This window comes from Salvelinus alpinus, chromosome 18 (genome assembly GCF_045679555.1).
Source record: "Salvelinus alpinus chromosome 18, SLU_Salpinus.1, whole genome shotgun sequence".
Lineage (NCBI taxonomy): Eukaryota > Metazoa > Chordata > Actinopteri > Salmoniformes > Salmonidae > Salvelinus > Salvelinus alpinus.
The window spans coordinates 10624326-10645717 of NC_092103.1; the positions used below are offsets into that span (position 1 = coordinate 10624326).

Consider the following 21392-nt stretch of genomic DNA (forward strand, 5'->3'; position numbering starts at 1 on the left):
CATTTTGCTGTCATGTGTTCAGAGTTTGTTTGTTTGTTTGTTTTGGGGCAGCAGGTAGCCTAGTGGTAAGGAGCAAGCATTGGGCCAGTAACTGAAAGGTTGCTGGATCGAATCCCCGAGCTGACAAGGTAAAAATATGTCATTCTGCCCCTGAACAAGGCAGTTAACCCACTAGTCTCCGGTAGGACGTCATTGTAAATAAAAATTTGTTCGTAACTGACTTGCGTAGTTAAATAAAAAAAATATAAACATTGTTATAACCAATTTATTGATGTGATTATGCTATAGGTCAGGCCCTATTGGTCACGTGCATGTGATGCATACATGTGTCACGTAAAGAGCAATGGTTGAGGGAATAGGGAATGTTTTTCCTAAACAAATGAGGGATTTCGGTAACAGAACTTTTCAGTCAGAAATGGCTGTAATTATCTTCCAGCAACACGGACAGCGCTATAAACACTGATGTTCTGTGGTGGTCACTGCAGCAGGGAGGAGAGCGAGACAACGGGTGATAATCACACAGTCTGAGCCCGGCACAATCAAATCAATTGCGGTCGGACTACCTCTAGTCATTTTGTGTCTTAATTATTTAATCGAACAGTGTGCTTAAAGCATCAGACAACCTCAGTGCATATAGTGCATAACTGCCTTAACAAGGCAGTTAACCCACTGTTCTTAGGCCGCCATTGTAAATAAGAATTTGTTCTTAACTGACTTGCCCAGTTAAATAAAATAAAAAGTTGATTTGATTAAAACACATAGGATGTGTCTATATATATTTTTTTAAATACACATTTTAAAATTGTGACCAATCGATTGGTTGAAAGAACAGGCGACTGTTGGTCCAAAAAAAATTTTTTTGGCGGGAACACGCCCTACAATACTGTCATCCCTACAGACAGGCGGATGGGGGCAGAGTAGTTAGTTTACCTGTTTGCTGCTGACAGAAGCAATATAATCTCCAGTGTCAGTGTATCAGTGTGTTGCAGTGTTGGAGGGCTTTGTGTGGAATGTGCTGAGCCCCCAGGAGTGAATGAACAGGTGTTGCTGGCTGGCTCTCTTCCCTCCTCGTTCCCGTCCTCTCTGGCCCCTCTCCTTTATTGGCACGGGGGTCTGCCCGCGGCACCATTGTTTGGCAGTTGCCTTGGAGATGTATCTCTTGTTTTGCAAATTGCAGCGTGTCAAGGCAAGCAGAAAATGATCACTCAGTCAGAAGTGTGTGTCCCCCTCCCTCCCAGTAGAATATATAGCCTATGGTCTGTCTTCATTTCAAACTCCATAGATCTCTGTGCTGATAAATCTGAGCTTGTGTAGTTACCGTATCAACAGCTAGCAGGCCCAGAGTTGTTTTGCCCAGTTAAGCTGACGGCTATCAAGGTGTACAAAACAAAGCAAATTTGAAAGGTTAACATGGTCAGCAAACATTATACTGTTTGTTCGTCTCCTCCATCTTGAGCTAATGTGATCTGACCTTACCCACTGCCTTAGCTACACATGTTTACATACAGTACTTTACCTTACCTAACTCCTCAGCTTTGACCTTACCTTACTTAACTCCTCATGTCGTAGTCCACTCAGCCCTGCTCCCCAAGACGAGCTCTGAGACACCGGGAGACACAGAGAGATGGATGTGAGACTGAGACGGGACACTGGGCAGGCGACAAAGGCCTCCGGCAGAGTTCCAGGATGTCTTCGGTCTACCACCTCAGCTCTGACAGTGTCTCTGCTGGATAGAGAGGGGAAACATACCAACAACCCCATGCCTAGCTGTGTCTGAGGCTCACAGACCTCAAATACCTCCTATACCTGTGCCCCAAGAGAGGGAAAACATACCAGCGCCATGTCTGGCTGGCTGTGTGTCTGAGGCTCACATACCTAAGCCCCTAAAGAGGAGAAATAACATTGAACGAACCAACACCATGTCTAGCTGTGTCTGGTTCACGCATACTGTACCTTATAGGCCTCCTATACCTGAGCCCCTACTTAGAGACAGCAGGGAGCCCGACATGGAAGAGACACAGCGGGATCTAGTCGACCACAATAATACATTTTACAAGGTCAACATATCAGACGTCGCTAAGCTTGATGCTAGTTTGTTGCTCCCCCGAGAGCTTCTAAGGAGCAATGGAGGGGTGAAGGAGAGCTGGGGAAGTACAGAATGAGGAATAGAAGGTGGGGAGAAGGAGAGAGAGAGAGTAAAAAAAGGTGTTCAGAGAAACAAAGGCAGCCATTGTTTGGAGAGATGCTTCCTGGACGTGTTTCTGAGCTGGGGCCCAGCCAGGCTGAAGCTTACCTGTGTTACCTACCCGTGTTACCTGTGCTCTGCAAAAGGACCCAAACAGAGCTGTCAGGCTTTGTATAAATACTATTATCTCCCAACATCAGATAACTGGTCTGTACTTAGCAGCCTCTGTCTCAGTCAGTCATGTTAAAGGGAACAGTATGAGGAGGATTGTTGGCACGGGGAGCAGACTTCCTCTCTAGCCTCTCCTTTCCTCTCCCTCTCCTAGCTGGGCGTTGGGCAGCCAGCCAGCAGAGACCTCAGCTCACACCCAGGATTTCTGGACCTGGGTCCGGACCTGGGTCTGGACATGCCTTGGCCTCAATGGCCTGACTTTATCACTGTTCCAGGTCGCCTCATTCAGGGTCAGAAAGACCGGACAATCACACTTGAACATTTGCAGTGTATGAATGTGCATTCGGGCTCAGCACAGTAATTGAGGCGTACTTTATTTATAGATCCACTACTTACCGCTGGTTATGTCTTGAAGTCTGTTCCTCTCTGTCTGAGGTCTGAGTATTTTGGGCTACTGTATTATTGGTAAGTGTCATTTCAGGTTTATAGCCTCCCATGAAATTGAAACATATTTGAGTCCATCTGAAGGTAACACCCCTTGGTGTTGTATTACTGTAATTGTAGTCTATATAAATACATGTAGGAAGCAAGTTATGATAAAGGAAGCGACTCAAATAAATTATTATTTTGCGAAGGGTATGAATACAGCCAGCCAGCCACAGTTTTTACAAACCAACCGAGGACATGCCTTTTTAACTGGGAACAAATTGGAGGCAATTTGGTGCCAGTTTCCCCAGTCTCAAGCACTTCATCGAGTTCATTTGGTCCACGGCCGCAGTAGGGATCACTAACTTGTTACTCAGAGAGAGATGGACTTTTCTCTGCAGGGGTTTTATGGGGCTGTGTTGTACCCACTCAACCACAACATCCCTTCTAGTGGTGCCAGAACCCTGGCCTGCCTGGAAGGCCGCGTGAACACTCTTCATAATAAGGCGCCACTCGATTTATTGGAGCTCGTTTTTAGTGTACATATTTCAACCCTCAAACTGTATAGAAGCACTGCCTATGATCATTGTGTGTTTTCTTTTTTTTACTGTTCATTTTACGACGGCTCAGTGCTCTCGCACACACTCCACATGCTAATTGTATTGTGAGAAGCTTGAAGTAGGTAACTTGGAACAATAGGTGTTTGTTTGTCAAGACCCAGAACAGTGGACTGCTGTAGAAAGTTCTGGATAAATAAATTAGAATTTAAGCTATAACTTTTGACCACGTCACTGAAAAGTCAAATGCACCTGGGTTCCCCGATCGCAGTAGTGTTTGCTCTCTTCAGTCAGTCTGATTTGCTGTAGAGCCATCTGTAGATGACTTTTGTTTTTTCGGTACATTTTGATGCTGTCACCTGCGGTATACCTGATTTTGATCTGTGGTTTACCTGAATGTTAACTCCTCTGTTCCCTTTACAGCGACGAGCTTCGTCAAGAGGCTCGCCAGTTGAAGAAGGACCTACTGGCCATCAAAAAGAGGAGAGAAGACATCGCCAATCCTCCAAAGAAGGAGGAAGAAGGCGAGGGTATGTCACTACATCAATTACTGTTTTAAATACCTTGTAGGTACCACTTTATAAATGGTTTGTTAAATGGTTTATGAAAGGATTTTATACAAACTTTATAGACTGTTAAAAAAAACGACTTACTTACTCACCCTTTATACTCTTTATATGTGAAGTGTTACCCAAAGTAATTTTCTCTCTGTGATCTAACACAGAGGATATCAACAATCTCCATGAGGTACAGTATTTCTTCTCTGGGCCACATTCTCCTCTAATGGCTATGTATGTAGCCAGACAGTCCTCTTGTCTCTGACAATTAAGGCGGACATCAACGTCTAGTTTATTCTACCCAAGGCTCTGCTTTTTTTGTGCGAAGAATTGCGTAAATTGCTTGAGCAACAAATTACTGAGTTGCCTACCCCGTTGGTTGAAAACCAAAGCCCTTGCCGTAGGTTGGTCTTCAGCTTTGCTTAAAGTGACAAGGCAACTAAGTGTTTTTTTTTTTCCTTCGTTACCACACAGTCCTGCAGCCTCCCATAATACCGCCGGTCTCCCGAGTGTTTGTCGGTACACCCGCCGATAAAGAAACATATATTTTTGGACAATCATGAAAACCACGTTGGCTCAGATTTAAGTACGACTGAGAAGCTCAAAACGTTGTTTTGCAACAAAACCAATGGTCCATGTGGTCTTGTGGTGGCATAAATGCCAAATGAACAGGGGGGTCACCGCAAGGCGCTTTTAAGTTCATGAGATGTTGAGATGCTCTCATCATCTCCTAGACACTGTTTGTCTTTTTTTCCCAACACTGCCTCTTACTCAGTGCTTACCACATGGTGGATACTAAACTCAGAACCCACTATTAGGTCTCAACTGAGACTGGATCCCAGCTAGAAACGTTTCTATGTAGGCCTACTTGGCAGGTCACAGGGAGACACAAAAGCTTCAGTTCAGGTAAGTCACAACAGGTAGGTCAGTGTAGATGTGGTTATCCAGCCGGATGCTGTAACCGGGGTTAACCAGGAGGCATTTATGTGTGTCTCTGGCTGGGCAGCAGCCTCTTTGAACATTCCTCTCATTACATAAATGTGTTGGACGTGAGGCTTCATTCAGTAGGATGGAATGTGTAGAAGAGAAGTCACGGGCCAGTGGACTCTGCAGGGGGCCAGATGTCTGCTTAAACACTGAATCCTGTGACTCAGCTGAGGGAGAGGAATGCACTGTTGCGTGGTGTGGTGGGTTAGATACTAAAGGAGGTGGTTTTTATCTCCTTCTCATCATTCTGGATCGATGGTGACTTTGGGTTTAAAGCGGTGAAACAGCTACTGCTTCACATTTTGGCTGCACCCTACAGAGGTTGAAACCTAAATGAATTTCCAATAGTTTAGTTCTGAACCGAACCATATATATACTGTTCCGACCAGCAAAATAAGGTTCTGAACCGGTTCGAACCCCCCCACCCCACCCCATAGAGGCTTGCTATGGAGCAGGCAAGCTATAGCTCAGTGAGTTGTTTACATACGTGATGGAAAGACAAGTGTAGGACGTGATATACAACTTACATTTTGCAGGTGTTGAGAGGGTGGAGGAGGAGGCTTGGCTTGAAGTGCTGGGAATCTTGTTATGCCATGCATTATCTGAATTAGGCCCACAGAGCTATACCTACGGAGGAGCGGCTTCTATGGAACTTTGAATGTCTTTGAACTTGAGAGTCGGCTAACGTTGGACCAGAGCAAGCTAGCTAACAAGCTTGTGTGTGCACAGCGGCACCAGAATCAATAACACGTGAAATGTGATAGCTATAGTATCCCTAACTAGCATTGAAAAAGTTAACCCTTTCTTCTCTAATTTAAAAATCTCTCCCTATATTCTGAATCAAACTTGTAACATTAGTAGGCTACAGCTGCGCTTCAGAGGGGGAGGGGCAGGTAGCCTACACACACACACACACACACACACAAACACACACACGCACACACACAGGCAAAGATGTTCAGCTGGCAGGCAGATACTGGATGAAGTTTCTGATTGACAGAGGCAGGACTTTGCATAGGTGCTTTGTTGCATTTTTTTGTTGTTGTGGAACTGGAAAAAATACCCGGAGCATAAAATAATGTCATTAACCGGATCCCATGCTTTCAAAAATAACGGTTATTTTCTAGAACGGTATAGATCACTTTCGTTCCCTGTTCTGGTTCTGTTCCTTGAAAAGTTATTATTTTCCGTTTTTTTTTAACCGGTTCCGACCCCTGGCCCTATATGGTTTACTGACCTCTTTTGAACACCAGAGCCCTATTTGGTCTGATCAAAACTAGTGCACTATATATAGGGCGTAGGTTGCCATTTCGGATACAGATTTTGTTTTCACTTTAACTTTGCTGTTACTAAAAAAACTAAATCACTGTGACCCAGTAAAGGTCAGTAAGTCTTGTTTTATTAATAAATTCTACTCTCTCTAAAGCTGCCTGGTCAGGCAGGTTTCTGCCCTACTTTCTCTAAGGATTAGTGTGGGCTCAGGAAAACCTTTTGACCTTCAAACAGCTTTGAATAGGGAGGCTGTTGTACGTCACTGTCCTCACATTGAATGCCTCGATGGGGCCAAAAATCTGACCCCCCACAGCCTGACCTCTGAGCAGCGGTCTATTCCAAAGAAGCTCAGATGCAGCTGTGGTAGGTTTGACTGTAGTCTCTAGGGAAAGGGAATTTAGTGGGTAAACTTGCTGACTTTGTGGTTCTGTATCATCATTACCTCACCGGTCTGCTATTAAGACAAAGAGACATCACTTCCAAAACATACGTACATGGACGTGCACTTCAATACACTCAACATTCCTCACATTCATGTGGCAAATAAAATGGGTATTGTTCTTTTACGCTTTCAATAGAGAGAGGACATTTGGACAGGACCATTAGACCCATAGACGTTTTGAATTTCTGTTAGCAGAAGACTGGTGTTTGCAAAGCCGTTTGCCCTCCAAAATGTTTTCTAAGCACTTTTGATTAATTAAAGTGTGACCGAACGGTTTGCGAAAGAAAAAAAATGTAAAATCTAGATTGTTTTCTTAGCTTGCTAAACACACTATTGATAAATACACACAAGAAGACTGAAGTGCTCTAGATTCCTCTTTGTCCTATTTTTTATGAGAATGAAATTGCAGAGGATGGAATTCTGATCCTGCTTGTGCACATGTTGTGCTTGGACGGAGTGCTCCCCATCTGTGTCCCAAATGGCATCCTATACAGTGCACTACTTTTGCCAGAGCCCACAGGGCTCTGGCCAAAAGTAGTGCACTATGTAGGGAATAGGGTGCCATTGGGACGCACACCCTCTGCTACTTGGCCAAGACAGGTCATGGACCGTTTGGAGGAGGCATGTTCACCATGTACTCGGCAATCTCCAACGAAATACCAGGAAAAAACAAGAAAGGGGAGCTCCATCATATCTATCTGGGACGGTTAGGGTAATGTTAGTAGCAGACGAGAGCCTGAAGTTTAATCACTGAGTTTGTAATTGTCAGAATATAATAAAAATGTAAATTTTTCTGATCTGAAATGCCTTGCCTATTTCTAGCTGTAAGATTCCCATTTTAATCGGTTTTAACTTATCGCTGTCATTTATAATGGAAAATATTGTATATTAAATTAATGTTTACACAAAGTATTTGAAATTATCTAAAAACCTATTGCCATGTATGGCATTGTCCTAAATTAGGTATTGTTCTAAGTATGAGTGGAAGCTATTTTGACAGGCTACTGATCTGATCCCAGGCACTAATCCTGCAAACAATAATGAGTCGTTAGGACATCAAGAAATTGTCAACAAAAGTTGTCGGGACGTTGTGTCATGGTTCCCTGGAGGTTTTGTCTAGTTCCCGGTTGGTCCCGGGAACTAACACTCCAAAGGTGCTTTTAACATACTGTTTTCAACTTACATATTTGACTCTCTTTGACATTCATGATTACATTGTATATGTTTATTCATACAGTAATTATTATTTAACATTTTCTCACATGGGATTTAAACTCACGTCTTGGTTCACGGGATTCTGATCTTCCTGCTATGCCACCACGTCTGTATCAATGACTGATTTCACCTGTAGGGCTTTTCCTACACTTTGTACTTCAAAGTAAATCTCAGCTCTGTTAAAAATGCACTGAAGAAAAACGATTATATTTATCATAGTGATTCAGGAGAAACATTAAAACTGAATAATATTTCCCCCCACCAACATTAGACAACTATACAGAAAACCCTCAAATTGCTGAAATAAGTAAATTAAATCAATGAGAGAATAGTCGTAAATAACTGATAACAAGAGTGCCATCTGCACTGCTATTGTAATTAAGTGCTGTGATGGATTATAATTAATGAATGTGTAGGGGACTGCTGAATTATTGTAATTTTTTTGAATCTATATATTTTATTTATTTTTAACCCATTTTTCTCCCCAATTTTGTGGTATCCAATTGGTAGTTGCAGTCCTGTCCCATCACTGCGACTCCCGTACGGACTCGGGAAAGGCAAATGTCGAGAGCCGTGCGTCCTCCCAAACACAACCCAGCCAAGCCACACTGCTTCTTGACACAACGCCCGCTTAACCCGGAAGCCAGCCGCACCAATGTGTTGGAGGAAACACTGTACACTTGGCGACCGTGTCAGCTTGCATTGCGCCCGGCCCGCCACAGGAGTCCATGTGCGCGATGGGACAGGAACATCCCTGCCGGCCAAACCCTCCTCTAACCCGGACGACGCTGGGCCAATTGTGCGCCGCCCCATGGTTCTCCCGGTCGCGGCCGGCTGCGACAGCCTGGACCCAAACCAGGATCTCTAGTGACACAGCTAGCACTGCGATGCAGTGCCTTAGACCACTGCGCCACTCGGGAGACTGGGAAATTATACCGACTTTGTGGCACAACAGAAAGATCAGCATACCCCAAATCAAGAAGCAAATCCAAGTTGGGGTCATATTGAAAAGACCGTACTAAGTGTTTATGTCAAATGTAATCATATTGTCATTGATTAAATATCTTTAAATATCGTTTTAGCTGAACAGCATATCACTTACCTTAAAAACACCATACCATTTCATTACTTTACTTATAATGGTTTGGGACACCTGGGATCATCATGTGACAAAAACCTCCAGGGACAATGACACAACGTACCAAGAATGTCCTAAAAGCATCCTTGGGCACGTCCCCGGGACAAACAGGGAAGTAGACAAAACCATCAGGGGACCATGACACAAATTCCCAAGAACGTTCGCGGGACCTTCAGGGGACCATGACACAACGTCCTAAAAACGTCCCAAGGACAAACCGGGAATTATGAAAAGGTTCCCCAGAAAATGTTCCCTAAGGACTAGTAAAAGGAAAGTCTTGAGAACGTCCTAAAAAGTTCCTGACATGGTCCTCAGTGATGTCCTGGTTACTTACAGGGAACTAGACAAAGGTCCACAAGAGAACGTTCCCCATGGGACCATCATGCAATGTTCTCAGAACGTCAGTGGGATAACGTCGCACCGAAACCCTTAAGGGACCTAATGGGAACGTCGCCGGATGTCCTCAGGACGTCCCCTGTTTGCTGGGAACTGATTTCATAATTTGGTTTCTTGCAGCAGGCCTTGAATCTGATCCCCCTGGACTTCCTATGTCCACACAGGCTATACACATCTTTGTGCTCAGTCCCAGAAGCAAACATATTCCTCCTCCATGCACTAACAACAGCAGCATCCACTACCCACTAACTAGGCATGCGGCAACTTAATCAGGGGAAAAAGCCAATTGTCACCTCAACTCACTCAGTAGAGCGCTAAAAGAGACATTTGAGTTACCTTTTGAGTTATTATTTTCGACAGACATCGCTTCCATTTTCAAGACATAAATTATAGCATGTTCTTCTAGTCTGGTTTTCTCTTTCTTGGCATAAGTGTTGGTTCTGAGAGCCAAAAATAAGAAAGACAGGCTGAAAACACTGTCCATTTTATACCCACCCTCAATGATGTGGCAACATTCTTTCTACCACTCCAAGTTATTTATACAGGTTATGCCTGTGTGCACAGCGTGTTTTATTTCAATGGCGCCTTGTCAGTCAAATTGTTGATGTGGAAGAAACAAAGACTGATCTTTGAAACGTCAATTGACTTATGATTATATGTTGCAGTTAGGTTTATTTTTTTTCTCCAAAATATCAGTTCACGTTTCTGACAAAGGCAGTTCAGTTCGACATTTTATGAATCGTGTGGCTTCATTCGAGAATTTTTAATATTTAGGAATGGGATTCAATTTGGCTGTTGAGTCAAGGATTGTGTTGTAATTTCTTTTGGCCTTTTGAAGAATACATTCAAATGGAGATTTACACATTTATTTGTCAACGTTATTAAGCCAAATTATGTCAGAGGACATAGCTAATCGTTGAGCAAAAAGAAACTGAGAGAAACCTTCATTTCCAAATTTCTGTTTGGAAGGAAATTTAAGGTTCAACGACGATATAGTGGTGGTGTTGGGTTTCCCAGTTGTGACCTCTTTGGGCGGCAATATGTAGGAAACTCAGATCCACATCACTCAGTTCACAGCTGGAATCTGCATTATTTTATTGTTGTGACGGCAATGACTATGATGGATAGAAAGCGGGAGGAGTAGGCGGCCTCACAACACACATTTTCTGAACTAATTCTGATGAGTGTGCTGATCGATGAGAAACAGGGTTTCTTTTGACATGGCTTTGACTGCTCCAGGCCTTTGAAAGCGATTCGTCTTGAACAAGCGTTGATTGGTTAAAGAGGAAAAGAGAAATGGAGGAGCTTCCGCCCCTAAAGAAGAGGAGTCTGTCATTCACAACAACCCCCCCCCCCGTTAACACATCAGGCCTGTGATTTGTAGCTCTCTCTGGCCGAGGTGATAGCTAGGGGGAAGAATGTAGTTAGAATGGCCATCAAACTCAAAGATAGTAGTTAGTGGCAACAGCTGGAGAGGGCGACGTGTGTTCCTTGTGTTAGTGCCCAAGGGAATCATTATTCAGCATCCTGCAAGTCCCGGGCTGCTGCGAGGGGGCAGAGCGCAAGGGGTGAACGGGAAAGATGGAAAGGGATCACTTCTTGCTATCGTAAATCAAAGGGAAAGATTTGCACCTCGAGCAGCAGAGCAGACTTCCATGTTGACTCTGGGGAAGAGGCCTGGACTGTGGAGAGTGAGAGAGTGTGGCCCCAGTCTTTGCTAGGGGATTCCGATGATTGCTACAAATTTGGAGTATTTGTGGCCTAAATACCTTGTGAAATGAGTAATTGCATGGTTTTCTGGACTTATAATGATAGCCATCCAACCCCAAATACCCTGTGGGGCTTAAGCTTTTTGTTACTCAATTAGGTTTATAAAGTGAACTGACAGCATAAAAAAAGCCTTTTCACTCTAAACAGACAACATTATTACAGAATAATACTAAAGGCTAGTAGAGAACTATAGGTACCAGTGGACAGGATTCAGCCGCCACAGGGCTGTCCGGCAAGAACAAGTCAGAAGTCTTCAGAACAGGTTTATTGCAGATATTGGTTTACCACACCAGGTTGAGTACTGACTTCTTACAGAGTAGTGAGAGTGTATAAAAGTGGTTCTACGCAGGAATCGAAAGAAATGACAGATACAGGGCATCTCCGGAATAGCAGTATAGGCAAGATATAATGGAGGTGACCTTGGGCGAATCAATGTAGTCGGAGATGAATTCCACAAAGCCTGTCCTCTGCTCAACTCCTTTGGTGGAGTTCATCAAACTTCCTTCACCGTGGAGTTGAGTTTAGTCAGCTAGACATAATGCACATACTGCATAATGTTGTATGAGTGCTAGGGAATAGCTTATACCAGGTAGGATACAGTGATAACTTAATGCCTGTGCATTGCTATAAACACTAGAATGACCAGAAAGTAATACCACAATTATAGGACTAGACACAATTCAGCATACAGGTCGAATGAATGTACACAACAGAGAATGACTGCTGATAAGCAACAATGTAATGAGAAAGAAAGTAGCTGGACTAGCAACTGAAATGTGATTGCAATTTTAACTGGGATCTGCGCATGTGCACAAGACCACGACCTAGATGGAATAGTAACTGGCCACAAGGAAAGCTACAGGCTAAAAAGGGCTACATGTCCATAAACATGACTATGAGCATATACAGACCAGAGGAGGCTGGTGGGAGGAGCTATAGGAGGAAGGGCTCAGTGTAATCAATGGAACGTAGTCAAATGTGTTTGATGGGTTTGGTACCATTCCATTGATTCCATTCCAGCCATTACAATGAGCCCATCCTCCTATAGCTCCTCCCACCAGCCTCTACTAATACAGACAATATGAACAGAATAATATGTGTGAGCTACACCAGACTAGCATTACTAACTAACATCTTGGCTGAACTGACTAGCAGTAGCATGACTCACATTAAAATGTATGACTCGTTACAAGCATGGTAAATATCTGAACTGCCTTAGCAACACCCAACTAAGTATGCAATGACATGTCAAATAAAATAAAATTTTATTCGTCACATGCGCCGAATACAACAGGTGTGGACCTTACAGTGAAATGTTATACGGATAAGAATAAGAAGTAAAGAGTTAAAAAAGCGAGACTATATACAGGGGGTACCAGTACAGGTCAATGTGCAGGGGCACCGGTTAGTTGAGGTAATATGTACATGTGGGTAGAGTTATTAAAGTGACTATGCATAGATGATAACAACAGAGAGTAGCAGCAGTGTAAAAGAGGGGGAGCAATGCAAATAGTCTGGGTAGCCATTTGATTAGGTGTTCAGGAGTCTTATGGCTTAGGGGTAGAAGCTGTTTAGAATCCTCTTGGACCTAGACTTGGCACTCCGGTAACACTTGCCGTGCGGTAGAAGAGAGAGCAGTCTATGACTAGGGTGGCTGGAGTCTTTGACAATTTTTTGAGTCTTCTTCTGATGTTTCAGTGTTATTTGCCTCGAAGCGAGCATAGAAGTAGTTTAGCTCGACTGGTAGGCTCGTGTCACTGGGCAGATCTCTGCTGTGCTTCCCTTTGTAGTCTGTAATGGTTTGCAAGCCCTGCCACATCCGGCGAACATCAGAGCCGGTGTTGTACGATTCGATCTTAGTCCTGTATTGACGGTTTGCCTGTTTGATGGTTCGTCAGAGGGCATAGCGGGATTTCTTATAATCTTCCGAGTTAGAGTCCCGCTCCTTGAAAGCGGCAGCTCTAGCCTTTTAGCTCAGTGCGGATATTGCCTGTAATCCATGGCTTCTGGTTGGGATACGTGCGTACGGTCACTGTGGGGACGACGTCATCAATGCACTTATTGATGAAGCCAATGACTGATGTGGTGTACTCCTCAATGCCATCGGCGGAATCCCGGAACGTATTCCAGTCTGTTTTAGCAAAACAGTCCTGTAACTTAGCATCTGCTTCCTCTGACCACTTTTGTATTGATCTAGTCACTGGTGCTTCCTGCTTTAATTTTTTAGCTTGTAAGCAGGAATCAGGAGGATAGAATTATGGTCAGATTTGCCAAATGGAGGGCGAGGGAGAGCTTTGTATGCGTCTGTGTGTGTGGAGAGTAAAGGTGCTCCGGAGTTTATTATTATTTTTACATCTTCTCCTTTGGTTGCACATTTAACATGCTGATAGAAATTTGGTAAAACGGATTTAAGTTTCCCTGCATTAAAGTCCCCGGCTACTAGGGGCGCCGCCTCTGGGTGAGTTTTCTTGTTTTCTTATGGCGAAATACAGCTCATTCAATGCTGTCTTAGTGCCAGCCTCTGACTGTGGTGGTATGTAAACAGCTTATCATGAGCTGCACTACCTCAGGCGAGCGATAGCTCGAGACTTCCTTTGATATCGTGCACCAGCTGTTATTTACAAAAATACATAGTCAGCCGCCCCTTGTCTTACCAGACGCCGCTATTCTATCCTGCCGATACAGCGTATAACCTCTTTGGGCTAGGGGGCAGTATTTTGACGTCCGGATGAAAAGCGTGCCCAAAGTAAACTGCCTGTTACTCAGGACCAGAAGCTAGGATATGCATATAATTGGTAGATTTGGATAGAAAACACTCTAAAGTTTCTAAAACTGTTAAAATAATGTCTGTCAGTATAACAGAACTGATATGGCCAGCGAAACCTCGAGGACAAACCATCCCCCCCATAAAATGTTCAGCCTACCACTGTTTCCAATGGCTGTCATGTTTACTATGAGGCAAAATCCTCCCAGATTGCAGTTCCTAGGGCTTCCACTAGATGTCAACAGTCTTTAGAAAGGGTTTCAGGCTTGTTTTTGGAAAAATTTGCTAGAATTTGTAGTTTTTCTAAGTGGCTCTCATTTTGGCTGTAGTGTTTTTATGCGCGTTGATGAGAGTGCGTTCTTTGTTGTTTATCTTCGGTAAAGACAATAACGATTCTCAGTCTTACATTTTATCGTTTATTTACGTGTTAGGGTACCTGAGATTTGATTATAAACGCTGTTTCACTTGTTTGGAGAAGTTTATTGGTAACGTTTGGGATTCATTTTGTATGCATTTTGAAAGAGGGAAACCGGTGGATTATTGAATGAATTGCGCCAGCTAAACTGAGTTTTTGGGGATATAAAGAAGGACTTTATCGAACAAAATAACCATTTGTGATGTAGCTGGGACCTTTTGGAGTGCCAACAGAAGAAGATCTTCAAAGGTAAGGCATTTATTAAATCGCTATTTCTGACTTTTGTGGCGCACCTGCCTGGTTGGGGGGGGGGGAAATCATGCTTTTGTATGCGGGGCGCTGTCCTCAGATAATCGCATGGTGTGCTTTCGTTGTAAAGCCTTTTTGAAATCTGACACAGAGGCTGGATTTACAAGAAGTTAAGCTTTATTTTGATGTATGACATGTAATTTCATGAACGTTAAATATTTATATTTCTGTAATTTGAATTTCGCGCTCTGCAATTTCACAGGATGTTGTCGAGGTGGGTCGCTAGTGGAACACCTGCGCCAGAAAGGATAACCAGCCAGCTGTATGTTGATAGTGTCGTCATTCAGCCACGACTCCATGAAGCTTAAGATATTACAGTTTTGAATGTCCCGTTGGTAATTTAACCTCTCTGGGGTAGGTGGGACGCAATCGTCCCACCTGGCCAATAGCCAGGGAAAATACAGAGCGCCATATTCAAATAAAATGATATAAAAATCTAACTTTCATTAAATCACACATGTAAGATACCAAATTAAAGCTACACTCGTTGTGAATCCAGCCAACATGTCAGATTTCAAAAAGGCTTTTCGGCGAAAGCATAAGATGCTATTATCTGATGATAGCACAACAGTAAACAAAGAGAGTAGCATATTTCAACACTGCAGGCACGACACAAAACGCAGAAATAAAAATATAATTCATGCCTTAACTTTGACGAAATTCTTTTGTTGGCACTCCAATATGTCCCATAAACATCACAAATGGTCCTTTTGTTCGATTAATTCCGTCGATATATATCAAAATGTCAATTTATTTGGCGCGTTTCATCCAGAAAAACACAGCTTCCAACTTGCGCAACGTCACAAAAAAATATAGCAAAGGTTACATGCAAACTTTACCAAAACATTTCAAACTACCTTTGTAATACAACGTTAGGTATTTTTAAACGTTAATAATCGATCAATTTGAAGACGGGATGATCTGTGTTCAATACAAAAAGAAAACAAACTGACGCAACTTTTTTGGTAATGTACCTCTCTCAAACAATTTACTTCAAGTGACCCTCCTTTACGATGGCTGTACTTCTTCATTACACAAAGGAATAACCTCAACCAATTTCCAAAGACTGGTGACATCCAGTGGAAGCGGTAGGAACTGCAAACAAGTCCCTTAGAAATCTGGTGTCCCAATGAAAACTCATTGAAAAGACAGTGACCTCAAAAAAATTACAATTCTGAATGGTTTGTCCTCGGGGTTTTGCCTGCTACATAAGTTCTGTTATGCTCACAGACATGATTCAAACAGTTTTAGAAACTTCAGAGTGTTTTCTATCCAAATCTACTAATAATATGCAATATTTTGGACCTGTCACTCCAAAAGCTCTTATTCGGCCTAGGACTATGTCCGTCCTAGCTCTCTCATTAATGTCTTATTCGAAATTACGGATTGCCTTCTTATCCGCTTGTCGTCCTCTTATGCCATAGTTTGTGGTTTCTACTGACAATTGAGATGTACATTTGTTTAAGCAAATCAGCCATATCAGCTATGTTCTTTTTAAAGGCAGTAAATGAAGCTGAATTAACCGTTTCGCTGCCAGACAAGACTGCGCTGATGGGCAGGTGTAGCAGTGGTAAGGTGTTGGAACTGCTGTTGGGACAGCTTTATGTAGGCCCTAACAGTTTGTGGCCACTGTTTGTCACCGTTATATAGCGCAATTAATTTATTGTTTAGTGTTGTGTTGTGGCTTTGCTGGCATGCATCCCACATGTTGTTTGTTTTGCCCCACCAAGATTTACATGCTAAAATCCCACTGGCCATACACACTAGAGGTCGACCGATTAGGATTTTTCAACGCCGATACCGATTATTGGAGGACCAAAAAAGTTGATACCGATTAATCGGCCGATTTATTATTATTTTTTAAACTTAAAAAAAAAAACGTTTTTATTTATTTGTAATAATGACAATTACAACAATACTGAATGAACACTTATTTGAACTTAATATAATACATCAATAAAATCAATTTAGCCTCAAATAAATAATGAAACATGTTCAATTTGGTTTAAATAATGCAAAAACAAAGTGTTGGAGAAGAAAGTGCAATATGTGCCATGTAAGAAAGCTAACGTTTAAGTTCCTTGCTCTGAACATGAGAACATATGAAAGCTGGTGGTTCCTTTTAACATGAGTTTTCGATATTCCCAGGTAAGAAGTTTTAGGTTGTAGTTATTATAGGAATTAAAGGACTATTTATCTCTATACGATTGGTATTTCATATACCTTTGACTATTGGATGTTCTTATAGGGACTTTAGTATTGCCAGTGTAACAGTATAGCTTCCATCCCTCTCCTCGCCACTACCTGGGCTCGAACCAGGAACACATTGACAACAGCCACCCTCAAAGCAGCGTTACCCATGCAGAGCTAGGGGAACAACTACTCCAAGTCTCAGAGCGAGTGACGTTTGAAATGCTATTAGCGCGCACCCCGCTAACTAGCTAGCCATTTCACATCGGTTACACCAGCCTAATCTCGGGAGTTGAACAGCGCAATGCTTGAAGCATTGCGAAGAGCTGCTGGCAAAACGCACGGAAGTGATGTTTGAATGAATGCTTACGAGCCTGCTGGTGCCTACCATCGCTCAGTCAGACTGCTCTATCAAATCATAGACTTAATTATAACATAATAAAACACAGAAATAGGAGCCTTAGGTCATTAATATGGTCGAATCCGGAAACTATCATTTCGAAAACAAATGTTTATTCTTTCAGTGAAATACGGAACCGTTACGTATTTTATAAAACGGATGGCATCCCTAAGTCTAAATATTGCTGTTACATTGCACAACCTTCAATGTTATGTCATAATTACGTAAAATTCTGGCAAATTAGTTTGCAATGAGCCAGGCGGCTCAAACTGTTGCATATACCCTGACTCTGCGTGCAATGAACGCAAGAGAAGTGACACAATTTCACCTGGTTAATATTGCCTGCTAACCTGGATTTCTTTTAGCTAAATATGCAAGTTTAAAAATATATACTTCTGTGTATTGATTTTAAGAAAGGCATTGATGTTTATGGTTAGGTACACATTGAAGCAACGACAGTCCTTTTTCGCGAATGCGCACCGCATCGATTATATGCAACGCAGGACACGCTAGATAAACTAGTAATATCATCAACCATGTGTAGTTATAACTAGTGATTATGATTGATTGATTGATTTTTTTTATAAGATAAGTTTAATGCTAGCTAGCAACTTACCTTGGCTTCTTACTGCATTCGCGTAACAGGCGGGCTCCTCGTGAGGCAGGTGGTTAGAGCGTTGGACTTGTTAACCGTAAGGTTGCAAGATTGAATCCCTGAGCTGACAAGGTAAAAATATGTCGTTCTGCCCCTGAACAAGGCAGTTAACCCACCGTTCCTAGGCCGTCATTGAAAATAAGAATGTGTTCTTAACTGACTTGCCTAGTTAAATAAAGGTGTAAAAAAATCGGCGTCCAAAATTACCGATTTCCGATTGTTATGAAAACTTGAAATCGGCCCTAATTAATCGCCCATTCCGATTAATCGGTCGACCTCTAATACACACCAAGTAGTGAAAGGTGAAGTACAGTTACAGTATCATGATTTCAAGATGCGCTAAATAGGCCTCATACTTGTGTAATACGTGCTGAATACCATTTCTCCCCTCTGGATGATCAAGTCGCAAACATACCAGCCTCTCTCAGACAATGGCCCAGTGTTCCAGCCAGCAGCGTTCGTACAGTACTATGGCAGCTCTTAATAGATGACAGGCCCAGACGCAGGAGGTATGTCCGTGACGCGTTACGTTGTTTGTTTTGTCCCCTCTGTGTGTCCCGTCTTGTCGGGGCCTGGGGACATTACCCACGAGTCAGAGTTACCATAACTCCAGAAGCCAGGTGACTGAGGCTGCCTGCCTGCCATCTCAGTCTGTGACATCAGAGGGCTGTTGTGGAAGTAAGTGTGCAGATGAACTAGGTAGGGATGCTTTTATTTGCTCACCCATCTACACACAATACCCAATCATGACAAGGTGAAAACCTGTTTTTAGACATTTTTGCAAATTTCTTGAAAATGAAATGAAACGGAAATATCTCATTATTCACACCCCTGAGTCAATACTTTGTGGAAGCACCTTTGGCAGAGCCCTGCTTATGCTTGCCTTGCACTTCACCTCCCCAGTCAGTCACGTAAGTCAGCAAAGCTTTCAAATTATTTCATGTCGGGAACGGTTCATTTCCACAAATATGTCAAATATGTCAAAGCAAAGACATGAACCATTGGAAGAACAAATTAATGATATGTAACCATTTGAATATTGAAGAATTTAACTTATAGTACCCAATTGTCATATTTATTTAATGACACCAATATAAAAAAAATGACTCAGAAAAGGGAAAGTGACCCAGTAAAATACTACTTGAGTAAAAGTCTAAAAGTATTTGGTTTTAAATATACTTAAGTATCAAAAGGAAAATGTAATCGCTAAAATGTACTGAAGTATCAAAGGTAAAAGTATAAATCATTTCAAATTCCTTATATTCCGCAAACCAGCCGGCACAATTGTCTTTTTTATTTGATTTACAATGAAGCATTTGTGTTTAGTGAGTCTGCCAGATCAGATGCAGGAGTGATGACCAGGGATGTGCTATTGAGAAGTAGTGCTTGAATTGGGTGTCAGGGAAAATGTATGGAGAAAAAGTAGATCATTTTCTTTAGGAATGTAGTGAAATAAAAGTAAAAGTTGTCAAATATATAAATAGTAAAGTACAGATACCCCCAAAAATGACTTAAGTAGTACACCACTGCTAAAGATAGTACTTAAGTACTTTACATCACTGCTAATAAATTCCTCATGAGCTTAGTTTAACTGTCGTACCCCATCAGAACCCCACATGTTTTTGTTTTATTCCAATGGTTGTCAATAAAGTAAATGTAAGCATACTATATAGCCTTAAAACATTGTTAAAAATATCATTTTGATATCATGGATGATCAGTCCTTGCATCCATAGCTTTGTATATGAATTTGAGAGTGGTTACATTTCTTCAGTCCCATCCCTCAGCTTATTGTTTCAACTGCAGATTGCCCACTTTAGCTTATAGAATTGCTTGGAGATTCTCCTTCACTCCCAAGGGCTGCATGTGGATTTTGACCTAGTATGGAAACAGTGTTGGAACGCTTTGATCCATGATCTACAGTCAGGTCCAAAATTATTGGCACCCTTGATAAAGATGAGCAAAAAAGATTGTATAAAATAAATAATACTAAGCTATATTGTATGCTTCAAAAAAATTGAAAATTATAATATTTTATACTAATACAATTGCTCAGAGAAATAGATGTATTTTTAATAGGGGGGGTTATTGACACCCCTATTTTCAATACCTAACCTTGCGACGATAACGGCACTGAGCCTTTTAAAAATGTTTCATGAGATTGGAGAACACATTGGGAGGGATCTTAGACCATTCCTCCATTCATAATCTTTCCATATCCTTGATATCCTTTGTCTACGCTTATGGACTGCCCTCTTCAATTCCAACCACAAGTTTTCAATAGTGTTCAAGTCCGCAGACTGAGATTATCGCGACTCAGGAGATGACCCATATGTAGACATGGGAGGCGGATAGTACAGTCCTCAGATGATTTATTAGAAACACAGGGCAGGCAGAGGTTCGTGATCAGGTCAGAGTCAGGCAGGTACAGGATGGCAGGCAGGGTCAGGGCAGGTAGAAAGGTCAGAACCGGGAAAAACTAGGAAATAACTAGAGAAACAGGAAGGCGGGAAAGAACGCTGGTAAGACCTGACAAGATAAGGCGAACTGGCAACAGACAAACAGAGAACACAGGTATAAAAACACAGGGGATAATGGGGAAGATGGGCGACACCTGTAGGGGGGTGGAGACCAAGCACAAAGACAGGTGAAACAGATCAGGGTGTGATTTTGGGATCAATTAACCATTTCTTTAGGAATTGTGATATGTGCTTGGGGTTATTGCTAGAAGATCCACTTGCGGCCAAGTTTCAGCCTCCAGGCAAAGGCAACCGTGTTTTGGGCTAAAATGTGCTGTTACTGGTTAAAGCTCATGATGCCGTTGACCTTAACAAGGGCCTCAGGACATTAAAGATCTACCACCATATTGTACAGTATGTATGGGGTTCATTTCTGCTTATGCATGCTTATTTCAACCCCAAACCCACCACTGGTGTGCGTGGCCAAAGAACTCACTTTTCCTGTCATCCAGCAAATGTAAATGCCTGGAGTTTGCTAAAAGGCATTGGCACTTGGACTGGAAACGGTGATATGGTCATATGACATGAAATTAGTGCTCTTTGGTCACCACACTAGTGGTGGGTTTGGTGTCAAAATAAGGATGTAAATGTAAAATATGGTGGTGGATTAAGGGCACTACATTCTACAGTATTTTGATGTTGTATTCTGTATCCTCACTTGGCAAATTACTAAGGTTCATTTCAGTGTACAGATAACGAATTAAAGTATTAAGTAGACCTACTACTGTGCCTTTGTAAGTATTGTTGTGCTTGAATAATACAAGGTATATCCACTTATTTGAGGCAAAAATGTAGAGCCACTTGGTTTTCTCATTTAAACCCTCCTTGCCCAGAGGTATACTTTCCCTGAGCAGTCTCCATCCAGTCTCAAGGCTGAAGTTGAAGAATTCAGCCGTTTTTTCCCCGTTTTTTTTTTCATTGGGAACATTTACACTATGTTGGATGTGGCTGGCTCTGACGCAGAGCAGAAAGAGAGGGGTCTCATGGCAGAAGAAAGGGGTTTCCTTGTTAAACTCGGAGCCCAT

The 21392-nt window shown here is 42.3% G+C and overlaps 1 protein-coding gene across 1 annotated transcript in view; it reads left to right on the forward strand.

Moving 5' to 3' along the window:
* The window catches only part of LOC139543690 (spliceosome-associated protein CWC27 homolog), a 48999-nt gene that overhangs the window by 14010 nt on the left and 13597 nt on the right, over window positions 1-21392 (forward strand). The window contains exon 11 of the mRNA XM_071350007.1: window positions 3763-3869. Coding sequence (XP_071206108.1) covers window positions 3763-3869 — 107 coding nt within the window. The remainder of the gene's footprint in view (window positions 1-3762; window positions 3870-21392) is intronic.